We start from the raw sequence: 25,081 nt of genomic DNA, 5'->3' as shown, positions 1-25,081 counted from the left end.
TCATCTTAAAATTTGATTTTGCAGAGAGACCATTTTAGACTCCTGATAATGTTGCGGAGCCTCAAAATACCAACCAAAATAAGCATTACACTCAGTTCTGGAAATTTTTGAGCTATTGTAGTCCGATTCAGCTCTAAGGAAATTAAGTTAGGAATCTCAAAAGTTCTCTGTAATGGCCATTGATATTTTTAATTGCCTTTGGTCAAGTTGGTCCATTTAGTTAGAAATGTGCCTGAGGAAGGACTTGGGCTTTTAAACATAAAATCATCTGGAGTCCTCCCAGGGGGCGGGCACACTCAAAATGTTTAGATCACTAGGATCTCATTTCTCTGAAGGTTTTCTCTGGAGTAAAAGAACAATTTCCAAACAGCTTACAGCACAGACAGCTCAATTCAAACAACTTGCAGGCTAATTTCAGCCAGTTTGAAGGAGACAGCTTGGTTTGGAGGAGGCAGGCCAGACTTTTTTAAGCCAGTTTCCAGAGGAGAGTCCCTTCCAAAGGAGTACGATGAAGAAAACTGGAACAGTTTCAGGGAAACAGCCCCTGTTCCCAAATGAATGGGCCAAAGGTATTTTCAGCCAGCTTTGGTTGAAACAGTCTGATCTCAAAATTAGAGTGACCTGCCAAATGAATACTTGTATACAAAACAAAGCCTTAACTGAAGAGATGAAGCCTTAACCGAAGAGATGAAACCTTAAGATAGATCCCAAATAAAGCCTGGAGAGCTTCAAATGCTAAGAGGGCATGTGCCCAGAATCAAGAGAAAGACTTACTTTCATACTCCAGGGTCAGCGAGAAAGCAGTGAGTGGGTTCACTGTGGGTATTGCACCTGTTTGCTCACCAGTCCTGGACCTTTGGAGGCCTGGACTGGTCCCCATTCCCTATGTGGGCCACTTCTAAATATTTGTTCTGAAATAAATATTCTGCCAGATATTTCTCCAGCAAAGATGGGTTTGCTTAGGATCAGAAGAGCATTGCAATTTAAGGGTCTGCAACCACAGTAAACCATGCGCAAGTTCCCACAATAAAGGGAAGTAGCACCCTTTTATAGGGAGGAAAAAGAAGTGGGGAGGGCTTTAATAAACAGAAAGCCCATGGCTTTTCACTGGCTGAGTCCTTGCCAGGAAAGGAGAGGAGTCTTTCTTCTTCGTTTTGGTTCTGTTATGGTCACAGGGTGTCAGAACTCCCACTCTGGTCTCCCAACTCTGTTTAACTGAGATTTCTGTTTATTAATTTTTTATGCTTCTAAGAATTGAAGTCTGGTTAAGAGGATGGGAGAATTTTGGTTAATTTAAATTACACAGTACTGACCATCCTGGGCTGGAAGAAGCACAAGCTGGAATCAAGATTGCCAGGAGAAATATCAATAACCTCAGATATGCAGATGACACCACGCTTATGGCAGAAAGTGAAGAGGAACTAAAAAGCCTCTTGAAGAAAGTGAAAGAGGAGAGTGAAAAAGTTGACTTAAAGCTCAACATTCAGAAAACTAAGATCATGGCATCTGGTCCTATTACTTCATGGCAAATAGATGGGGAAACAGTGTCAGACTTTATTTTTTTGGCCTCCAAAATCACTGCAGATGGTGACTGCAGCCATGAAATTAAAAGATGCTTACTCCTTGGAAGGAAAGTTTTGACCAACTTAGATAGCATATTGAAAAGCAGAGACATTACTTTGCCAACAAAGGTCCATCTAGTCAACGCTATGGTTTTTCCTGTGGTCATGTATGGATGTGAGAGTTGGACTGTGAAGAATGTTGAGCGCCGAAGAATTGATACTTTTGATCTGTGGTGTTGGAGAAGACTCCTGAGAGTCCCTTGGACTGCAAGGAGATCCAACCAGTCCATTATAAAGGAGATCAGCCCTGGGTGTTCTTTGGAAGGACTGATGCTAAAGCTGAAACTCCAGTACTTTGGCCACGTGATGTGAAGAGTTGACTCATTGGAAAAGACTCTGATGCTGGGAGAGATTGAGGGCAGGAGGAAAAGGGGACGACAGAGGATGAGATGGCTGGATGGCATCACCGACTCGATAGACGTGAGTTTGAGTAAACTCTGGGAGTTGGTGATGGACAGGGAGGCCTGGCGTGCTTCGATTCTTGGGGTTGCAAAGAGTCGGACACGACTGAGTGACTGAACTGAAGTGAACTGACCATCCTCTTTATCAAACTTGCTGGACAAATACATATAGTAGTTTTATATTTTGAATATATGGCTCTTTCTTTTTCATGAGAATTCATTGTCACTTGTGATTTTAGGATTTGGAGTGGATCAGTTACGAGATGACAATCTAGAAACTTACTGGCAATCAGATGGATCCCAGCCTCATTTAGTGAACATACAATTCAGGTAATACATTTAAAATTTTTTTCAATTTGTATAGGTTATAAGTGGACAAAGAAGTTGATTTTATTGACAGAAAATTTAAATATAAAAATTATAGTGAAGTACACTTAACTCTGCTCTTTTAAGCCTCAGAGATTACTTTTCTACTCAATTAGATTCTGTGTTTTAAGTTTACTCTGTGTTATCCTTTATTAATTCTTTTTTTTTCCATTTAATCAATACTTTTTGTTGAAGTGTAGTTGATTTACAGCATTGTGTTAATTTCTGCCGTACAGCAAAGTAATTCACTTATATGTGTGTGTATATGTATATATGTACACGTTCTTTTTTTAGAATATTCTTTTCCATTATGATTTATCATAGGGTATTGAATGTATTAAGAGGTCTCTGTGCTATATATAGTACGACCTTGTTGTTTTCTTTATGTATTCTTCATGGTATTTACACAGTTCCTTTTATGTAGATATTTGTCAGATATAGTTTTCAGTATGATTTATATCAGAAAAATATGCTTTGCTTACGCCTTAATGAATTGCTTTAAGTATACCAGAAGTGATGATGTTAAGTTCATTAGCTATAAACCGTTCATGTAACTTCTCATATTTATACTTCCATTTGGAAGAAAACTTTATTTACCTTATTACCTCTAAGGACACTTTCAGTTTTGAAATGCTTAATTTTGGTGTAAATGAAAAACAGCCATATGTTTGTCAGTTGCTTTGAATTTATTGATAGATAGGAACCAGTCAACTTGCTTATCTTGCTCCATATACACCATCTCTTTTAACATTCTGTGTATAGTATTTTTAGTTTGTTTTCATTGTCCTAGAATACAGATCAACACATTTCTTATGAAAAAACCTGGTAGTAAATCTTTTAGGCCTTTTGTGCCGTCTGGTCTCTGTTGCAGCTACTCGTTAATGCCACTATAGCGTGAAAGCAGCTGAAGGCAGCGCATAATCACTGAATTCAGCTGTTCAGAGTAGTCGTTGTAACGTGAAGTGAAGTCGCTCAGTTGTGTCCTACTCTTGGCGACCCCGTGGACTGTAGCCTACCAGGCTTCTCCGTCCATGGGATTTTTCATGCAAGAGTACTGGAGTGGGTTGCCATTTCCTTCTCCAGGGGATCTTCCAGACCCAGGGATTGAACCCAGGTCTTCTGCATTGCAGGCAGAGCTTTACAGTCTGAGCCAGCAGGTAAAGGTCCTTGTTTATTTTATACACAATAGTGTATGTATGTTAATCCCAAACTCCTAATTTATCTGTCTGCCCTCCCCTCCCGCACCGCCCTGCTATTTTCTCTGGCAGCCATACGTTTGTTTTCTGTTAATACATGGATTTGTTTTGTAAATGAGTTCATTTATATCATTTTGTTAGATTCTACTTGTGAGTGACATTTGATACTTGTCTTTGTCTGACTTACTTCACTTAATATAATAATCTCTAGGTTCATCCATGTTGCTGTGGATGGCATTATTTCGTGTATATTCCATTGTGCATATATACCATGTCTTCTTTATCCATTTGTCTTTGGACATTTAAGTTTCTTCCATCTTTTGACTATTATAAATTGTGCTGCAGTGAACATTGGGGTGCCTCAGTCTTTTTGAATTATAGTTTTCTCCAGATACATGCCCATCATTGGGGTTCCTGGATCATATGGTAACTCAAGTTTTAGCTTTTTTGAGGAACCTTTATACTATTATTCTCTAGGGCTTCCCTGATAGCTCAGTTGGTAGAGCCTGTGATGCAGGGAACCCTGGTTCAGTTCCTGGGTTGGGAAGATCCCCTGGAGAAGGGATAGGCTACCCACTCCAGTATGGTAAAGAATCTACCTGCAGTGCGGGAGACCTGGGTTCAATCCCTGGGTTGGGAAGATCCCTTCTGGAGTGGAGAATTCCATGGACTGTATAGTCCATAGGATTGCAAAGAGTCGGACACTACTGAGCAACTTTCACTTCCTTCCTCATATTGTTCTCCATAGTGGCTGCACCAACTTACATTCCCATCGGACATGTAGGAGGGTTCCTTTTTCTCCACACACTCTCCAGCATTTATTATTTGTAGACTTTTTAATGATAGCCATTCCAACTGGTATGAGGTGATACCTCATTGTAGATTTGATTTGTCTAATAATTAGCGATATTGAGAATCTTTTCATGTGCCTGTTGGGCATCTGTATGTCTTCTTTGGAGAAATATGTTTAAGTATTCTGCTCATTTTTTGATTTTTTTTTTAAATTAAGCCTTATGAACTGTTTGTGTATTTTGGAAATTAATCCCTTGTTGGTAGCATCATTTGCAAATATTTTCCCCATCTGTAGGTTGTCTTTTCATTTTGTATATAGTTTCCTTTGCTATGAAAAAGCTTTTATTAGGTTTCTTTTGTATATTTTTTTTTATTTAGGCGACAGATCCAAAAATATATTGTGGCAATATATGTCACAGAGTGTTCTGCTTATGTTTTCCTCTAGGAGTTTTACAGTATCTGGTCTTAAATTTAGGTCTTTGATTCATTTTGAATTTATTTTTGTGTGTTGTGTTAGAGAATGTTCTGATCTCATCCTTTTACATATAGGTGTCCAGTTTTCCCAACACCATGTATTGAAGAGACCATCTTTTCTCCATTGTATATTCTTCCCTCCTTTGCTACAGATTAATTGACCATAAGTGCATGGATTTAGAGCTTCCCAGGTAGTGCTAGTGATAAAAAACCCATCTGCCAATGCAGAAGATGCAAGAGATGCAGGTTCGATCCCTGGGTCAGAAAGATCCCTTGGAGGAGGGCATGGCATCCCGCTTCAGTATTCTTGCCTGGAGAATCCATGGACAGAGGAGCCTGGTGGGCTACAGTCCATAGGGTCACAGAGTCGGACATGACTGAAGTGACTTAGCACACACACAGTCACACATTGATTCATTTCTGGGCTTTCTGTCCTGTTTCATTGATCTGTATGTCTGTTTCTGTGCTGGTACTATACTGCTTTGATGACTGTAGCTTTGTGGTAGTCTAAAGTCAAGGAGCATGATTCCTCCAGCTCCATTCTTCTTTCTGAAGATTGTTTTGACTATTTGGCATCTTTGTGTTTCCATACAAGTTTTAAAAATATTTTGTTATAGTTCTTTGAAAAATGCTATTGGTAATTTGGTAGGGATAGGATTGAATCTGTAGATTGCCTTGGGTATTATGGTAATTTTAACAATAATGATTCTTCCAGTCCAGGAACGCAGTATATCTTTCCATCTATGTGTGTTGTCTTTAATTTTTTTCATCACCATCTTATGATGATCAGTTTTTGGAGTACAGGTCTTTTGCCTCCTTTAGTCAGTTTAGTTCAGTCGCTCAGTCGTGTCCAACTCTGCGATCCCATGAATTGCAGCATGCCAGGCCTCCCTGTCCATCACCAACTCCTGGAGTTAACCCAAACTCACATCCATCAAGTCAGTGATGCCATCCAGCCATCTCATCCTCTGTCGTCCCCTTCTCCTCCTGCCCCCAATCCCTCCCAGCATCAGTGTCTTTTCCAATGAGTCAACTCTTCACATCACGTGGCCAAAGTACTGGAGTTTCAGCTTCAACATCAGTCCTTCCAATGAATACCCAGGACTGATCTCCTTTAGGATGGACTGGTTGGATCTCCTTGCAGTCCAAGGGACTCTCAAGAGTCTTCTCCAACACCACAGTTCAAAAGCATCAATTCTTTAGCACTCAGCCTTCTTCACAGTCCAACTCTCACATCCATATATGACCACTGGAAAAACCATAGCCTTGACTAGATGGACCTTTGTTGGCAAAGTAATGTCTCTGCTTTTTAATATGATATCTAGGTTGGTCATAACTTTCCTTCCAAGGAGTAAACGTCTTTTAATTTCATGGCTGCAATCACCATCCCAAAAATAAAATCTGACAGTGTTTCCACTGTTTCCCCATCTATTTCCCATGAAGTGATGGGACCAGATGCCATGATCTTAGTTTTCTGAATGTTGAGCTTTAAGCCAACTTTTTCACTCTGCTCTTTCACTTTCATCAAGAGGCTTTTTAGTTCCTGTTCACTTTCTGCCATAAGGGTGGTGTCATCTGCATATCTGAGGTTACTGATATTTCTCCTGGCAATCTTGATTCCAGCTTGTGCTTCCTCCAGCCCAGCATTTCTCATGATGTACTCTGCATATAAGTTAAATAAGCAGGGTTTACCTCCTTAGGTAGGTTTCTTTTTAGGTATTTTATTCTCATTTGATATGATGATAAATGAGATTATTTCCTTAATTTCTTTTCTGATATTTCATTGCAGTATATGGAAATGCAACAGATTTCCATCTATTAGTATCCAGCAACTTTACTGAACTCACTGATGAGCTGTAGTAGTTTTTTAGTAGTGTCTTTGGGATTTTCTAGGTACAGCATCATGTAATTTTGCAAACAGTAACAGTTTTACTTCTTTTCCAATTTGAATTCTTTTTATTTCTTTTTCTTCTCTTACTGCTGTGGCTAGGACTTCCAAAACTATGTTGAATAAAAGTGATGAGAGTGGGCATCCTTGTCTTGTTCCTGATCTTAGGGGAAATGCTTTCAGCTTTTTGCCATTGACTATGATGTTAGCTGTGGGTTTGTTGTATATGCCCTTTATTCTGTTAAGGTATGTTCCCTCTATGCCCACTTTCTGGAGTTTTATCACAACTGGATGTTGAATTTTATCAAAAACTTTACCTACATCTCTTAAGATGATGACATTGTTTTATTCTTCAGTTTGTTAATGTATATTTCATTGATTAACTTGAGGATATTGAAATATCCTTGCATCTCTGTGATAAATCTCACTTGATTGTGGTGTATGATCCTTTTACTGTATTGTTGGTTTCGGATTGCTAATATTTTATTGAGAATTTTTGCACCTGTGTTCATCAGTGATATTGGCCTGTAATTTTCCTTTTTTGTGGTATCTTTGTCCAGTTTTGGTATCAGAGTGATGGTGTCCTCATAGAATGAGTTTAGAAGTATTTCTCCCTCTGTAATTTTTTGGAATAGTTTAAGAAAGATGTGTTAACTCTTCTCCATAGTTCCTGGCTTACCTCTGCAGCCCTCTGGTCCTAGACTTCTACTTGTTGGGAGTTTTTAAATTACTGATTCAGTTTCAGTACTGATAATTCATCTGCTCATATTTTCTGTTTCTTCTTGGTTCAGTCTTGGGAGGTTGTACTTTTCTAAGAATTTGTCTATTTCTTCCAGGTTTTCCCTTTTATTAGTTGCTCGTAGTGGTCTCTTTCAATTCTTTATATTTTGTGCTGTTGGTTGTAACTTTTCCTTTTTCATTTCTGATTTTATTGATTTGGTCCCTTCCCCTTTTTTTCTTGATGAGTTTGGCTAGGGATTTATCAATTTTGTTTATCTTTTCAAAGAAACAGCTTTTACTTTCATTGTTCTTTTCTGTTGCTTTTTAGTCTATCTGCATACTGAGTTGCTTCAGTCATGTCCAACTCTGTGACCCCATGGACTGTAGCCCACCAGACTCCTCTGTCCATGGGATTTTCCAGGCAAGAATGCTGAAGTGGGTTGCCATGCCCTTCTCCAGGGATCTCCTCCGATCCAGGGATCAAACCTGCATCTCTTAATGTCTTCAGCATTGGCAGGCAGGTTCACTAGGATTCATATAGAATTGCTATTATTTCTTGCTTAGATAGGCTTCCTTGGTGGCTCAGATGGTAAAGAATCTGCCTGCAACGCAGGAGACCTGGGTTTGATTCCTGGGATGGGAAGATCCCTGGAGGAGGGCATGGCAACCCACTCCAATATTCTTGCTTGGAGAATCCCTATGGACAGAGGTGCTTCGTGGGCTCAGTCCATGGAGTTGCAAAGAGTTGGCTATGACTGAACAACTAAGTACAGCACAGCACTTGCTTAGATATTTGATAAAATTAACCATTGAAGCTATCTGTTCCCAGTGTTTTTTTATGTGAAGTTGTTTTTTTTTTTTAAACATACAATTTATTATTTCTTTAATTTATTTTCTATTCCTGAATCAGCTTTCTTTCTTGCCGTAGCACAGATTTTCTCTTCAATTACCAGTTTATCTCCCATTTCATTGATACATTTCTCCCTCCAGAAAAATATAGTTTTTTATGCCTCAATTGTCAGCAGGTCTTAAAATTACTTTTTAGTGTAATTTTAATTTTATATTTGGGTATAGTTGATTTACAATGTTGTGTTTGTTTCAAGTGTACAGCTAGGTGATTAAGTTATATATATGTGTATATATATATATACATACACACACATATTGTTTTTCAGATTCTTTTCCCATATGGGTTCTTACAGAATATTGAGTAAAATAGTAGGTTCTTGTTGATGATCTGTTTTATTGAATCAGTTTTGGTAAGTTGTTTTCAAAATTCATCTAATTTATTGGCCCAAAGTTGTTACCAATATTCCGTTATCGCAATAGTGTGATTTGTAAGAAAGATACATACTTGGTTATTCAGATGTCTCATATATACTTGGTCTTCATTCATACTTCCTGGCTCACAGCTCCCTAAACCCTTGGCATTTCCTGAATGATAAGAGCAATGGGATGATATTTGACTTCTTGCTCTCAGGTTCTTGAAAACACTTAAGGGAAGGGGACTTTTGGATTCCCCTCAAGGGTGGAGCTAGTTGTGGAGAGAATCAGCCATGTGACGAGAAGGTTGGAACTTGCAGTCCCACCCCGTGATTTCCAGGAAAGGGAGACAGTATTTTCCAGTATGTTCACATTATTCTGGAGAAGGAAATGGCAACCCACTCCAATATTCTTGCCTGGAGAATCCCATGCACAGAGGAGCCTGGCAGGCTACAGTCCATGGGATCGCAAAGAATCAGACATGACTGAATGACTGACACTTCACATTATTTCCCATTGCATATGCTGTTCTTTAGCCTTGCTACTTCCTAATCAAGAGATGGCATCTATGACTCCTTTCTTGAAACTAATCAGGCCTTTGTGGATTTCTTCTCTAACAGAATATGGAAGTTATAATACTGTTCTTTCTAAGACCTGGTCATAAAAGTCAGTTTCTTCCTTGTTCTCTGTTTAATGGATTCTTTCTCTTGGTACTCATTTACCATGCTGTGAGAAAACCTATATCAAATAGAGAAACACATAAAAAAAAATGAATCAAAACCCAAGTCCTCAGCTAAGCTCCCAGCTGACAAGCGGCACAGCTTGCCAGCTGTATGGGTGAGCCACCTAGAAGCTCATCCTTCAGCTCTCGAGTCAAGTCATCACACCCGATGCTGTGTGGAGCCTTCACTTCTGGGCCCTGTCCAAATTCCAGATTCATAAACAAAGAAAAAAATTATTTTTTTAAGTCACTAAGTTTTGAGATGGTCTGTTGTATACCTATAGATACCTATTTATGTTTTCTCTTTTTAAGTTACTATTTTTTAATTCCATCATTTCTGTCTTTTCTTTAGCTGCCTTAATTGACTGATTTTTCCTCATTCAGTTCAGTTTAGTCGCTCAGTTGTGTCCGACTCTGTGACCCCATGAATCGCAGCACGCCAGGCCTCCCTGTCCATCACCAACTCCCGGAGTTTACTCAAACTCATGTCCATCGAGTCAGTGATGCCATCCAGCCATCTCATCCTCTGTCGTCCCCTTCTCCTCCTGCCCCCAATCCCTCCCGGCATGAGGGTCTTTTCCAGTGAGTCAACTCTTCACATGAGGTGGCCAAAGTACTGGAGTTTCAGTTTCAACATCAGTCCTTCCAATGAACACCCAGGACTGATCTCCTTTAGGATGGACTGGTTGGATCTCCTTGCAGTCCAAGGGACTCTCAAGAGTCTTCTCCAACACCACAGTTCAAAAGCATCAATTCTTCGGCACTCAGCTTTCTTCACAGTCCAACTCTCACGTCCATACATGACCACTGGATAAACCATAGCCTTGACTAGACGGATCTTTGATGACAAAGTAATGTCTCTGTTTTTCAATATGCTATCTAGGTTGGTCATAACTTTCCTTCCAAGGAGTAAGCGTCTTTTAACTTCATGGCTGCAACCACCATCTGCAGTGATTTTGGAGCCCCAAAAAATAAAGTCTGACACTGTTTCCCATCTATTTGCCATGAAGTGATGGGACCGGATGCCATGATCTTAGTTTTCTGAATGTTGAGCTTTAAGCCAACTTTTTCAGTCTCCTCTTTCACTTTCAACAAGAGGTTTTTTAGTTCCTGTTCACTTTCTACCATAGAGTGGTTTTTCTGATTCTTCATAGTAATTTTTTATTAGATGCTGGATATAGTAAATTTTACCAAGGTGAGTGTTGGATTTTTTTTTTTTTTTAAGAGAATTAGACTTTGGTCTGGCAGTCAGCTAAGCTACTCAGGAATAAAGCTGATGGGGTTTCCCTGGTGGCTCACTGGTAAAGAATCCACCTGCCAATGCAGGAGACATGGGTTTGATCCCGGGTCCAAAAAGGTACCACCTGCTGTGCAGCACACTCTAGAGCCCGGGCCCCACACTGCTCAGCCGCCATAGCTCCTGAAGCCTGTGCGCTCTGGAGCCTGTACTCTGCAAGAGAAGGCGCTGCACTGAGAAGCCTGTGCACTCTGGAGCCTGTACTCTGCAAGAGAAGGTGCTGCACTGAGAAGCCTGTGCACTGCGATTAGAGAAAACCCCAAGCAGCAATAAAGACCCAGCAAAGCAAAAAAACCAAACCTAGTTTCTTTATTAAAAAACAAAGAATCAACTTGATCTGTTTTAAGCTTGACTTTAAGCCTCTTTATCGGGAACCTAGAGTACCTTTTGTAATGGGATAGACAGTAAATATTTTAGGCCTGGCAAACTATATTAGGGTTCAATAATATTGAACTCTAAAATTAAACAGACTTACCCATCCAGTCATCAAAGTGCTAGATGGGTGGAGCCAGCCCCTATTAAATGTGTGATGTGAGGGTTCTAAGCGCATGTTTGCTTCCTGTCAAACTTTCTCAGAGGAAGGGGAGAGTAGTGGGTGAGGGGATAGAGAAAGGCTGGGAAGATTACTTATGTCATCAGAATAAAAGATTACACTCTTTCTTCTCCCTTCTTACAGTACTTTATCCTAAGATGCCTGGCATATAGTAAGCATTCAGTTATGGTGATTATTATTATGATGATTTGAGCAATTTGAGTAGCTGTCACTGTCTCCTCATCTATGCATTTACCCTTCCCACATACATTGCCATTGGACAAACAGCATGATTTTGTATGCAATATTAGTTTTTAAATTTACCACGAGATAAAAATTATAAATAAGTTTAAAAGGCTTTATGGAGTAATAGTTTTAAATTTTTCGTGAGGCACAGTTTGCTTTGCAAATCTAATGAAACTACATATATAGTATAACTATGAACTGGACAGGGAACAACAGACTGGTTCCAAATAGGAAAAGGAGTACGTCAAGGCTGTATATTGTCACCCTGCTTATTTAACTTATATGCAGAGTACATCATGAGAAATGCTGGGCTTGAAGAAGCACAAGCTGGAATCAGGATTGCCAGGAGAAATATCAGTAACCTCAGATATGCAGATGACACCACCCTTATGGCAGAAAGTGAACAGAAACTAAAAAGCCTCTTGATGAAAGTGAAAGAGGAGAGTGAAAAAGTTGGCTTAAAGTTCAACATTCAGAAAACTAAGATCATGGCATCTGGTCCCATCACTTCATAGGAAATAGATGGGAAAACAGTGGCTGACTTTATTTTTTGGGGCTCTAAAATCACTGCACATGGTGACTGCAGCCATGAAATTAAAAGACATTTACTCCTTGGAAGGAAAGTTATGACCAACCTAGACAGCATATTAAAAAGCAGAGACATTACTTTGCCAACAAAGGTCCATCTAGTCAAGGCTATGGTTTTTCCTGTGGTCATATATGGATGTGAGAGTTGGACTCTGAAGAAAGCTGAGTGCCGAAGAATTGATGCTTTTGAACTGTGGTTTTGGAGAAGACTCTTGAGAGTCCCTTGGACTGCAAGGACATCCAACCAGTCCATTCTAAAGGAGATCAGCCCTGGGAGTTCTTTGGAAGAAATAATGATAAAGCTGAAACTCCAGTACTTTGGCTACCTCATGCGAAGAGTTGACTCATTGGAAAAGACTCTGATGCTGGGAGGGATTGGGGACAGGAGGAGAAGGGGACGCCAGAGGATGAGATGGCTGGATGGCATCACCGACTCAATGGACGTGAATTTGAGTGAACTCCGGGAGTTGGTGATGGACAGGGAGGCCTGGCGTGCTCCGATTCATGGGGTCGCTAAGAGCTGGACATGACTGAGTGACTGAACTGAACTGATACCTGTGATTTCTGGGGCTACCTAGACCTGGCTTACTGGTAGCTCAGTTGGTAAGGAATCTGCCTGCAGTGCAGTAGGCCCAGGTTCCATCCCTGGGTGGGGAAGATGCCCTGAAAAGGAAATGGCAACCCACTCCAGTATTCTTGCCTGGGAAATCCCATGGACAGAGGAGCCTGGTGGGCTACAGTCCCTGGAGTTGCAAAGAGTCAGATATAACTGAGCCATTAAATCATAGACCCGAGGGTAAGAACCCATGATGTAGATCAAATTTAAAGAATTATAAACATCTACACACTACTGTTAAATGGTGTCAACAGCAATGTTGAATAAGCTAAAATACAATTAATAGAAAAGTGATGATAGTTAAGATCCTGTGAGGCAGGCAGACACATGTGTGAACTCCGACTCAGCCCACTGACTAGCTTTGTGACTTAAGCCAGTTACTAACTGGACATGGAACAACAGACTGGTTCCAAATAGGAAAAGGAGTACATCAAGGCTGTATATTGTCACCCTGCTTATTTAACTTATATGCAGAGTACATCATGAGAAACACTGGACTGGAAGAAACACAAGCTGGAATCAAGATTGCCGGGAAAAATATCAATAACCTCAGATATGCAGATGACACCACCCTTATGGCAGAAAGTGAAGAGGAACTAAAAAGCCTCTTGATGAAAGTGAAAGAGGAGAGTGAAAAAGTTGGCTTAAAACTCAACATTCAGAAAATGAAGATCATGGCATCCGGTCCAATCACTTCATGGGAAATAGATGAGGAAACAGTGGAAACAGTGTCAGACTTTATTTTTTGGGGCTCTAAAATCACTGCACATGGTGACTGCAGCCATGAAATTAAAAGACGTTTACTCCTTGGAAGGAAAGTTATGACCAAGCTAGAGAGCATATTAAAAAGCAGAGACATTACTTTGCCAACAAAGGTCCATCTAGTCAAGGCTATGGTTTTTCCTGTGGTCATGTATGGATGTGAGAGTTGGACTGTGAAGAATGCTGAGCGCCGAAGAATTGATGCTTTTGAACTGTGGTGTTGGAGAAGACTCTTGAGAGTCCCTTGGACTGCAAGGAGATCCAACCAGTCCATTCTGAAGGAGATCAGCCCTGGGATTTCTTTAGAGGGAATGAGGCTGAAGCTGAAACTCCAGTACTTTGGCCACCTCATGCGAAGAGTTGACTCATTGGAAAAGACGCTGATGCTGGGAGGGATTGGGGGTAGGAGGAGAAGGGGACGCCAGAGGATGAGATGGCTGGATGGCATCACCGACTCGATGGACATGAATTTGAGTGAACTCCGGGAGTTGGTGATGGACAGGGAGGCCTGGCGTGCTGCGATTCATGGGGTCGCAAAGAGTCGGACACGACTGAGCGACTGAACTGAACTGAACCGGAGTGTTACTTTTTTTCCCTTCAATCAGTAAAATTGAGATGATAATATTTCCTATATCACAGGGTTGAGGAGTCAATGAGATAATGCATATATAAAACATTCATTCTGGGCCAGACACAGAGTATATTCACTTATTCACTCACTGTTTCTGCTGTTGCTGTTGTGTTTATAATTATTAGTGTTGTTACTATCTATCCTTTGCCTTTCTAAGCTAACTCTGATTATCTTTAGGTTCAGTGACTAAATTATCCTGAATTTAATAACAGAGATGAAATTATTCTGAGCAGAAAGTTTGGTCCTTTAGATCTGCTTTTGTTAAGAAAGAAAAAGGAATCCTTAAGAGTCATCTTCATGATCTTTGATCTTTTCACGATAAGAAAGACCTTTCACTGCCTGTTTATGGCTGGTGTATCAGGGAAAAGATCTTTTGTACGCCCTTCAAAATTTCCCCTTTTTCCTGTGTTTCCCCTCCTGTCTCCTTCCTGGCCCAGCAGACAGAGAATGATGTCTGTTTGATACCGCTGGCCTCTTTTGAAAATCTGGTAATGGCATTTATCCTGTCAGCAGTTCTTGAGTATTTAGCGTTTTACATCTTGATCTGTCTTTATTACTTGAGGAACAGCCCTTAACTTTCCCCATTCCTTTCTGATGAAAAGCTCAGGCTATAGAAGTTTGGTCCCCTCACTAAGCTACAGATCCCCTGCTGTTTTTATAGACCGACTTTTGACACAGACTGCTTCTGTTCAAGTAGCTCATTGTTACTAAGTGAGTGCCAGTTTATACCAGATCTTAACTTTTAAATCAAGTTGAAATAGACTTCTTAATGGTTATTTTGGTGCTGTTTAAATTGTCTGTTTTTTCCCCCAATGACCAAAATAATGCACGCTTATTTTAAAACATTAATCAGAAAATATAGAAATCATAAAAAAGAAAATAAGCTCTATGCCATCAGAATACTCACTTATTACTATTTTTGTATGGTTCTATATAGGCCTTTTTCTGTACGCATGTAGGTTTATATGACTTAAAATATTTTTTGGTTTTTCCCAAAATGACATCCTTTTTTTCCAGTCTGTTTTATAATCTGCTTTTCCCCCTTTTTTAACTATATATTTATGTGTATCTTAAATAGTTGTGTAATATTTCATTGAATTGGTGTATTGTAATTTGTTTAACTAATTCTCTATTGAGATAGACATTTAGGTTATTTATAATTTTTCATTGACTTAACTGCAGGACCATGAACATTTCTCTTTATCTGTTTTAGAGTAGTTGTGTTATTGTCTTTTAATGCATTCTTAGAAGTTCTTTGTGAGTCAAAGACTTTGCCTCTACTAAATCGCCATGAATGTACATTTCCCCAATCATATTTGGGTATTATCAGTTATTTTCATATTTCCCAGTATGATAAGAAAAACACCAATGTCTGTGTTTTAATTTCCTGTTTCTTTGATTATTGGCGATTGAATATATTTTAATTTTTTTTGGCCACTAGCAGCAGCAGCAGTTCTAAGATGTATATTTTAAAAGAGTAGAGGTTTATTTCTTGCACTAAGTAATAAGATTATGCTTTCCAGTTTTTAAACATTTTTCTCTTTGCTAGACTTAGTTTCTCACTTAGCTAGTTATTTTCAAGTATTAACATAGGAAATTAAGTAAGTACTAACTAGAAAAGAAAACCAAGCTTGTTAGAATAATCTTCTTTGTCTAAACACAAGTGAGGAGAACTGACACTCTCAATGCTTATTTGCACTCTAAGGTACCTATTTTGGCTTAACTGGTCCTTCTTTAGCATCTGGCTCTTGACCATGTTCTAGGTGAGAGATGTTTGTAAAAGTAACGTGTATGTGTTTTGTCACATGTTCTTCATTTTTATTATTGTTAAAGGACATGGAAATCATTGATCCAAATACTCATTTTGGCAAAGTATGACTTTTAAAATCAGAAGATAAGATGTTTGGGATATAATCTTTGCACATGATAAAAGCATGTTGTTTTTACTTTATTGCTTTTAGAAGAAAAACAACAGTGAAGACATTATGTATTTATGCGGATTACAAATCTGATGAAAGCTACACTCCAAGCAAGATCTCAGTCAGAGTAGGAAATAATTTTCACAACCTTCAAGAAATTCGGGTATGTCTTTAAAAATTTTTTAAATATTTTGTCCGGTAACATTTGCCATTTAGAAGATGGTCACTTTTGACACTAAACAGATTAAAATGTTAATTTCTAAAAGGGAAAGTGTTAATATTTTAGAAAACACTTTATATTTCTTATATTTTAAATTTTCTTCTAAATTCTGATTGTCATCTGTATTTTTTCTCCAGTATTTTATTATGGAAAATTTCAGATACACAGAAAAGCTGAAAGAACTGAACAGTGAACCCCAACATACTCATACTCATATTCTAGACTATACAATTGTTAGTGTTTTGCCATACTTTATTATGATCTTTTCATTATCTCATTTTTATGTACATTTCAAAATAGGTTGTAGATATTTCTACATTTCACCCCAAATACTTTAGCATGGTGTATGATAACCAGAGTCGTTAATATTTCTTTCTAAAGGTTCATTTTTTAAGGTAAAATTTATGTAAATTTTGCACAGATCTTAATTATTTGGTGAGTTTTGACAAATGTATAATACATCTGTATAGCCCCAACTCCTATTAAGATAGATATAGAACTTTCCATTACCCAGAAAATTCCCTCATATTTCTTTCTAGTCAGTCCCCATATCTGTCTTACCCTCAGTGGTAACTGTTGTGATTTTGTTTGTTCATTCATTCATTCATACCACAGATTAGTTCTGCCTGTCCTAGAATGTCATATAAATGGAATCATACAGAGTATACATTTATGTAAAGATTCTTTTGCTCAGCCTCATTTTTTTGAGATCCATCCATGTTGTTGCATGTATCAGTACTTCATTTTTTGGATTCCTGAGTTGTAATCCATTGTTTGAATAAACTACAATTTATTTATCTTCTGACAACTTTCTGAAGCCAATAGGACCATGCTTTTGTGACCTGAATTTTATTAATCCCCAAATATTTACATTCCAGACATATTTTCAGTGATTTTGAAATATACACTTGGAAAATTGTGACCCTTATTCAGCAGTTTTTCTTTTCAGAAAATTTTTGAGCTCAAATAGTCATTAAAATCCTCAAATTAGGTGGTTCTGAGAAATCTGCGACGGACCTATACTTTTTTAAAACGACTTCTAGTTAAATTGTGACCTGGACTCTTATTTGGTGTTTATATTTAGATCTATCTACATTTATATTTCTTCCCCGAGTTAGTAGTAGAATACTTAATAAAAATCGTATGTACTTTCATTGTTTTCTTATTAAGTGCAGTGTTTTCCTCTTGTGAAACTTGCTTATACATTAGCAAATAATAAGTAAGTACATTGTCCACAGGTATTATTGTTGTTTGATCTTCTTTGAAATAAATTCATTGCTTTTTGAGATGAATACTTGATCTTCTTCCAGAGTTATCTTCCTTTATTTTTTTTTCCATGGTAAACATTTTATTTTTCTACCTCAGTTGCTTATGGGGGTAAAAATAAAACGTCATTAGGGAGAAGCACAGATGAACTATTTATGGAGATGAGGAAAATTCACGATGGCTCGAACGTCTGTGAGCTAAGTATACTAGCACAAGTTCACTAAAGCAAAGCAATTCACAGCAGAACAAAACAAACAGGGGGAAAAAAGCTATACAGATTTTGAAAAATAGCATCTATGAAAAAGTCTGTGGGAAAATAAAAGGAAATTAACCAATGACGACATCAAGCATCTTTAATGAGATGAGCCAAACCGCACATGTTGGGCCTAAAGGATGTGCGTGCATGCTTGTTGCTAAGTTGTGTCCGACTCTTTGCGACCCCATGGGGCCCGCCAGGCTCCTCTGTCCATGGGATTCTCCAGGCAAGAATACTGGAGTGGGTTGCCATTGCCTTCTCCATCTTCCTTTATTTTTAAAGAGTAATTCTGTAAATTTTCTCAAGGACTAATTCGGTTTTGAAAAATTGCCATAAAAATGGTAGTCTTATTCTAGTTTAAAAACCTTTCTTATTTTCTCTTGACAGACCATACTGGTTAATTTGTACTTCCTGTGCTTGAATAAATTCACAAATAGATCAGCTCTGAATTTTCTTCATTTAAATTTTTTTCAATACTTTTTTCATTCAGAATCATTAAAAATTTTATTATCATAGTCATATTGGACCATTTGCTAGACTTTTATTAGTCAGTTAGTCATGTAACTAACAGTGCTTAAAGCCTTGAGACATTTACTTCTTGTACTTAAATTATTAAATATTTTATATTTATCACATGATTGGGTCACTCATATTGAGAAACCTTTGGGAGCAGAGTCAGCTTGTTTTGATTTAGAATTAAAGATTTGTCATACAATTCTTCATACAGGTTGAAATAAGTGAAACGCTAGGAAGAAAAGGTTTTGATCCAAGATATGTATGGTTGAATCGTCCAAAAAGAGCCTGTTGGAACAGTGCTGCTTTTCTTCTCTCAGAATTGTTACAGAGACTGCTAAAAGGAAATGATGTAGTCAGAATTGGTGTTCAAAGCACATTTGTATAATGTTAGCTTGCATTTTGGAGAAGGCAATGGCACCCCACTCCAGTACTCTTGCCTGGAAAATCCCATGGATGGAGGAGCCTGGTAGGCTGCAGTCCATTGGGTCGCTAGGAGTCGGACACGACTGACCGACTTCACTTTCACTTTCATGCATTGGAGAAGGAAATGGCAACCCACTCCAGTGTTCTTGCCTGGAGGATCCCAGGGAAGGGGGAGCCTGGTGGGCTGCCGTCTCTGGGGTCGCACAGAGTCGGACACGACTTGAGCGACTTAGCAGCAGCAGCAGCAGCAGCAGCATGTATGGTATATTTTTATAATGTCCACTAGATGTCACTGTTGTCCTTTAATTGCTGTTCTCCTAAACTTAAGAGATTAAGTTGATACCTCAAGTAGTCCTAGTTGCACTGGTTGTTTCAAGAGTGTATTAAAAAATTCTTTAATGCATTTTGGGAACTGTAGGCTTCATGTCTAATTTCTAGCTATGTGTTAAATATATGTTTGTATCTGTAAATTATAGAAACTTTAAAGACCATTTGGACCATTGTAGAATACTTTTAATCTAGTCTTTGCTTTTATTATATCATTTAAGTCATGAAACATTAGCCATATAGAATAAGGGCTCTTTTAAATAGTCTCTAAGTGTGTTTATATTTCTGTGTAGTGACCACATAGCCTCATGAGACCAATAATAATAAATATTACCAGGTGATAATGTAAGTTGTTTTCCTGAAAAACTTAATGAACATACTGTTTCTCTGCCACAGTTCTCGCTAAGGAACCATAATTTTTGGATTTTGCTTTAAAATATTAGTGTTGCCTTTGCAGCTCATAGTATAAAGAATACTTTTATCTTTAATTATACATCTTTATAATGTGATTTATTCTGTTTACTTTTTATTCTTTTTTCTTTTGTAAGTTAAAGAAGTTAAGAATTTGATAGCACTTTGTTTTTTAAGGAAATATAAGCAAAGGATGATTTTATTTTCTTAATGTTACTCCTCTATAACATCTAAATTGTTACTTTAAAAAATCTTTGCTTTTTCTAACTCAGATACTAAGACAAGTGATTAAAATAGTGTGAACTTTTATGAGGTTTTTAGAACCATCATTTTATTAGTTATAGGACTGATTTAACTGAGTGGAAAATCCAACTAAATCTTTTTATATTTTTCCATGGATGCTTGCCCACCGGAGGGTGTAGTGTGTATTGGAGTGTTTTAATAGGTTTTCCTTTTTTACTAGAAATTATGGATTTGTTTACTTGAAACACTCTAAAGCCTATTTTCTGTAACTTTGTTATTGATTTGAAATAGCAACTTTGAAAAAAAACTATAGTTCAGGGTGAGAAAAACTTATCAGTCATCCTGTTTATCCAACTATTTCTAGTTTTCTAGCATATACTTTCTTTCATCTCAGTTATAAAGTATGACATTATATGTAGATCTTTGTTTCATCTGTTGAAAAATCTCTGCAAAAAGATCAGGCCCTTCCTTTACTATTCTAGAATGCATATTTTAACCTGTATTCCTGAAGAGGAAGTTAAAACAAATTAAGTTTAGACTTTCTGTCTAATGGATACAAGATACTGACTCTGGGCTTGGCCAATTAGAACACTTTTTGTACCAGAGTTGAATTAATTTATGCTGCTCATTCTGCTTTCCTGTTTTCAAAATTATCTATCCTACACAGATTGGAAACCAACAGCCTAAGAACATTTTATGTTTATAATTTATTGCTTCTGCAGAAGAGACTATTTCTATATGGAAGTAAGAATTTAGCATTTCAGAGTCTGTGTCATTATCTTTTCAATATATTTAATCTCAGTTTTGTTACTTTTATGCAAGAAATCATGTTCATGTTGTCCAGGAAGTTATTCTAGAGATGTTTTCAAATAAAGATATGGTTTCTTTTTAACTATTTAAATCCTGTGTATTTTAGCATTATGTTTTGGTTTAATGTTGTTCTTTTCCTTTGCTCTCAGAAGGAAAATATGTGTGAAGGAAATTTTTTGTTGTTTAGTGTGAGGAACCAGAATACTACTGTGTATTAAATGTGATCATTTTAGAATACATCCCCAGCTAAAATTTAAGAAAATTTAAAATCTATGTTTTCTAGCTGGGCTAATAGATACATGTATATGTATGGCTGAGTCCCTTTGCTGTTTACCTGAAACTATTACAACGTTGTTAATCGGCTATACTCCAATACAAAATAAAGTTTTTACTAAAGACAGTTCTCTTTTTATCTCTGTGTGTATTCTCATTCCCATAAAAAAAACTATTGTAGAAATTTTTGTTCTCAAATATAAAATGAAAGTCATTTATTGAACATATATTGGTGGCTCTCAAAATTACTTCTACACAGTTTATGAAAAACAACTTGCTAATTTAAGGTTAAGCAGATGTTTTCAGCATATGTGAAAGTTGTCTTTTGGTTCCTTGTTAGTATTTTACTTCTAAAATTTGTAGTCACAAGAGGATCAAGTACTGATGGAGCCCAAAATTGAGCGCTTAAGTGAATTTTAAGCCTTGCTTTTGTCTTCAGATAATAAAGCTCTTACCAAGTGTTTTTTTCTTCTTTTAAGAGGAGGCTTGAAACAAGTCTTTAATGTTAAGAGAGCCATAATGATATTTTCCTTTTCTTCCGTGTGGGCGAGCATTTTGGCTGTCTACCTCGTGTCTTAAATCAGTAGCATGGCTATGAGAGTCCATATATGGTACTTTGACAGAAGTGGTTAATAAGTCAGCTCTTCTGTTAAAATAACATTTACTATTATAATTTGCGTTCCATTAATGTGTGTGGTAGAGTGCAGAGATGCAGACAAAGGCTCTGACTCTCTCCATTGATCTTAAAATCTACTTTTATTTACTTTCTTATGAGAGGCCTATTTTAAGCAACTTGATATAAAGTAGAATGATTTAGGTGGTATCTACAGACATAAATTGGTTTGATAAGACAGTGTTTAATTTACTGAGCTCTTTGGAAAAAATAGTTTTTATTGAATTTAGCTAATTGGAAAGAAAATATTTTTTAAAATCAGCTTTTATAACAAATTTTAGGACATTTTGAAATGAGTGTAGAATATTTTGGTGTGGTACACACAATTTTTTGGCTAGAAATAGTGTTGTCTTTTATTCCTTTCTAAACATAATGAAAAATATTCATAATTATCAATGCATACATTACTTATTTCTAAAATGGAGTTGAGATAACTATGCATTTGGCGTATGTTTCTTCTTGAAACTAAAATATATTACAGAATAGAAGAGTATATTTATTTTTAGGAGAGGAACCTTCTTTGTATCTCTTGTTTTTTGTTTGACCACAAACTTAAACTATAGATTTTTTGCATAGCCTGGCATTCCCATGTAATACAAATTCTTGCTTTGTTCAGTAAATATTTATTTAGAGGCTGTTAAGTGCCAGACACTGTATTAGGTACAAGGGATACAGCAGAGATAGTCACTATTTCTGCCTTCAAGCACTTCGTAGTCTGGTGGAAGAGACAGGCAAATAAATCAACAATCACAGTTTAGTAAATACACGCAGCGTGTATGAGAACACAGTAGTTTAAAATTTTTTTAATTTAATGATAGTGATAGTTTGAAATTTTTTTCTAAAAGAGGTGATGGTTTGACTGAATCTGAAGGATAGAGTAAAGCCTCCTCAGGTGGAGAATAAAGTGGAGCTGTTTCAACATAAAGGTTCTGTACAAAGGTATGGAAGCATGCAGGTCTGGCATGATGGCAGAACTGCCAGGAGTTTAGCATGCCTGACAGCTGGGTAGGTGTGAGGCGTCGCAGGAAAGACTGGAAAAGTGTTTATTCTTTCAGCATATTTACTGTGATGGTAATGGCCTGTGTATGTAAGGAGTTTACCTTTTTTTGTAGAGTAAATACATAATTGTTCCACTGAAAATGATATAGGTGAAAGTCAGATTGTGCCTGCTGTCAGACTTCTAGGGAGCTTAGACTTGAAATGAGGAAACGTTGATAAAGTGAAATCCTGGCTATGGTGAAATGGACTGGAGCAATGTGAAAACCAGGCATGTAGTCCTGTGAGTGCGGGCTTACTCGCTCAGTCGTGTCCGACTCTTTTGTCACCCTTTGAACTGTAGCCCACCAGACTCCTCTGTCCATGGGATTTTTCAGGCAAGAAAACTGAAGTGGGTCTCCATTTCCTCCTCCAGGGGATCAGGGTACAAATTACGAGGATTTAACTAAGGTGAGAGCGGTTGGGTTCAAGAGGAAGGGATGTGTTTGAAGTGGAATCCACAGGACTTGTGAATGATTGCTACCTGGGAGTATCTGCAGGTGATTCAAGTAGGTAGAACGGGACATCTAGCATTCTTCTCATGTCTGGCATCTGGTTGAATATTGCGATTTAATTGGAAATGGAATATAGAGTAAGGACCATAGAGGTGGGGATGGAGAGAAAGTTTAAGCTAATGAAATTAATTTTGCCTCTGATTTCTTGTATCCTTTCAGATGGAAGACTTTTCAGTGGGTAGTCAGGTCCATGAAACTGAACCCAAGGGAAAAAGTCTAGGTTAGAGGTATAGATTTGGGAATCATCCATGTGTAAGTAGCAGCTTAGGTGTGAGTTTCAGTTTCATTCACGGAGTGTGTATGGTTGAAAAGAATACCAGAGCTGAAACTGTGGGAAATGCCAGTATTCAAGGATTGGGTAGTAAAAGGTCATCCAATGAAAAACGCTGAGAGGAACTGCCAGAGATGAGAATAAAAATCAAGAAAATACAATGTCACAGAACTGATAATGGTCAAGAACTCAGTTAGATAGGGCCTGAAGAGTTTCCTTCCTAAGCCTGTGTGACATGTTGTAATAGGCAATGTATTTAATGCAGCTCTGAACTAAGGCAGTTCTTGCAAGTAGTTTAGTCACTCTTTGGAGGGATAGTTTCTAAATTTATATTAATAGATTGGAGACTAATGAAATTGATTTGCTTTTGTAGCAAGAATTCTAAGTTTTCCTATCATAGTATTTGTGCTAAGTAAGAAGATTCTGATGGGTATTCTTGTTTCATAAGTCTTTAAATTGGAAGGTTTTGTCCTGCTGATGCATACTTGAAGGAAACTATGAAGTCGATGGGGTTTCTTTCAAGAGCATTGTGCTGTATAGTTACTTTTTCAAGAGCATTTTCACAGCAGTTATGGAAAGACTGCACTTAAAAAATTTTTTTAGGCAGAGTGACAGTAGTAACAGTCAAGGGCAAAGAAGACAAACAAACAAAAACCCAGAATTAGAAAGCCCTTTATTTCACCCTGGGCTTCCCTGATGGCTTGGTAAAGAATCTGCCTGCGATGCAGGAGACCTGGGTTTGATCCCTGGGTTGGGAAGATTCCCTGGAGAAGGGAATGGCAACCTACTCCAGTATTCTTGCCTGGAGAATTCCATGGAGCCTGGAGGGCTACCGTCCATGGGGTCACAAAGAGTTGGACACAACCGAGCGACTAACACTTCCCCTTTATTTAATCATATGGCAGGATGTGGGTTTCCCAGGTGGCGCTGGTGGTAAAGAACCTGCTTGCCAATGCAGGAGACGTAAGAGACACGACTGAAGCGACTTCACACACACACGCGCACGGCAGGATGTAATACAAAAATACAATAAAATGCACTTTATTATGTGTTTTACTTACAAATACGAAAATGAGATATGGATTATCAACCCCTGTTATGTAAAGAAAGCTTACTGAGTGTGAGCAGCTGAATGAGCCAGGACTGAGCACCTGACTGAAAACCTAGCGGGTGTCGAAAACAGTAGACTTTAATAAAAAAGTCAAACCAGCAGTCAGTCCATAGCCTTGCCACTGACCCATGTTTGTATACTTCAGGAAGATTATCTAAATAAATCCAATCGATTCCTTCTCAGGAAAAAAAAAAGTTTTAATTGTGATAAAAAAAAAAAAATAACCCCATAGGGTTTGTCATCTTAACATTCTTAAGTATATAGTCCAGTAGTGTTAACTATATTCACATTGTTGTATAACACATCTCCAGAATGTTTTCATCCTGCCAAACTGAAAATCTGTGTCCATTAAACAAGTCCTTGTCGTTTCCCTACCCTCAGACCCCAGTAACCACCAGTCTGCTTTCTGTCTCTGAATGAGTGAAGTCATACAGCATGTATCGTTTCGTGACTGGCGTATTTCGGCTAGCACGATGCCTTCGAGGTTCATCCCCGTTGTAGCATATCACAGGATCCCTTTCCTTTCTAAGGCTAAGTCATATCCCATTGCATAGATAGACCACACTCTGTTTATCCATCCCCCTGACAATGGACAGTCAGTTGCTCCCACCTCGAGATTATTGTGAATAATGCTGCTTTGAACACGGGTGGGCAAATAGTTCTTTGAAACCCTACTTTCAGTTCTTTGGAATATAAA

The 25,081-nt window shown here is 37.9% G+C and overlaps 1 protein-coding gene across 7 annotated transcripts in view; it reads left to right on the top strand.

The window, feature by feature from the left end:
* Positions 1-25,081, top strand: part of ANAPC10 (anaphase promoting complex subunit 10) — a 164,978-nt gene that overhangs the window by 20,916 nt on the left and 118,981 nt on the right. For 5 of the 7 annotated variants that reach the window (XR_003515290.1, XM_027567442.1, XM_027567446.1 and 2 more), the window contains exons 3-4: positions 2,263-2,353; positions 16,077-16,197. Coding sequence is in view for 6 of the 7 variants with exons in the window: in XM_027567442.1 (XP_027423243.1) it covers positions 2,263-2,353; positions 16,077-16,197 (212 nt within the window). In the remaining variant the exon portion in view is untranslated. Of the gene's footprint in view, positions 1-2,262; positions 2,354-16,076; positions 16,198-16,391; positions 17,993-18,503; positions 18,737-25,081 lie in introns of those variants that run through there. The other 2 variants (XM_027567444.1, XM_027567443.1) reach the window with 2 other exon arrangements.

Source organism: Bos indicus x Bos taurus, chromosome 17, assembly GCF_003369695.1.
Source record: "Bos indicus x Bos taurus breed Angus x Brahman F1 hybrid chromosome 17, Bos_hybrid_MaternalHap_v2.0, whole genome shotgun sequence".
NCBI classification, from domain to species: domain Eukaryota; kingdom Metazoa; phylum Chordata; class Mammalia; order Artiodactyla; family Bovidae; genus Bos; species Bos indicus x Bos taurus.
Note: the sequence above shows the minus strand (reverse complement) of the source record. Positions and strands in the feature narration are given on the sequence as shown.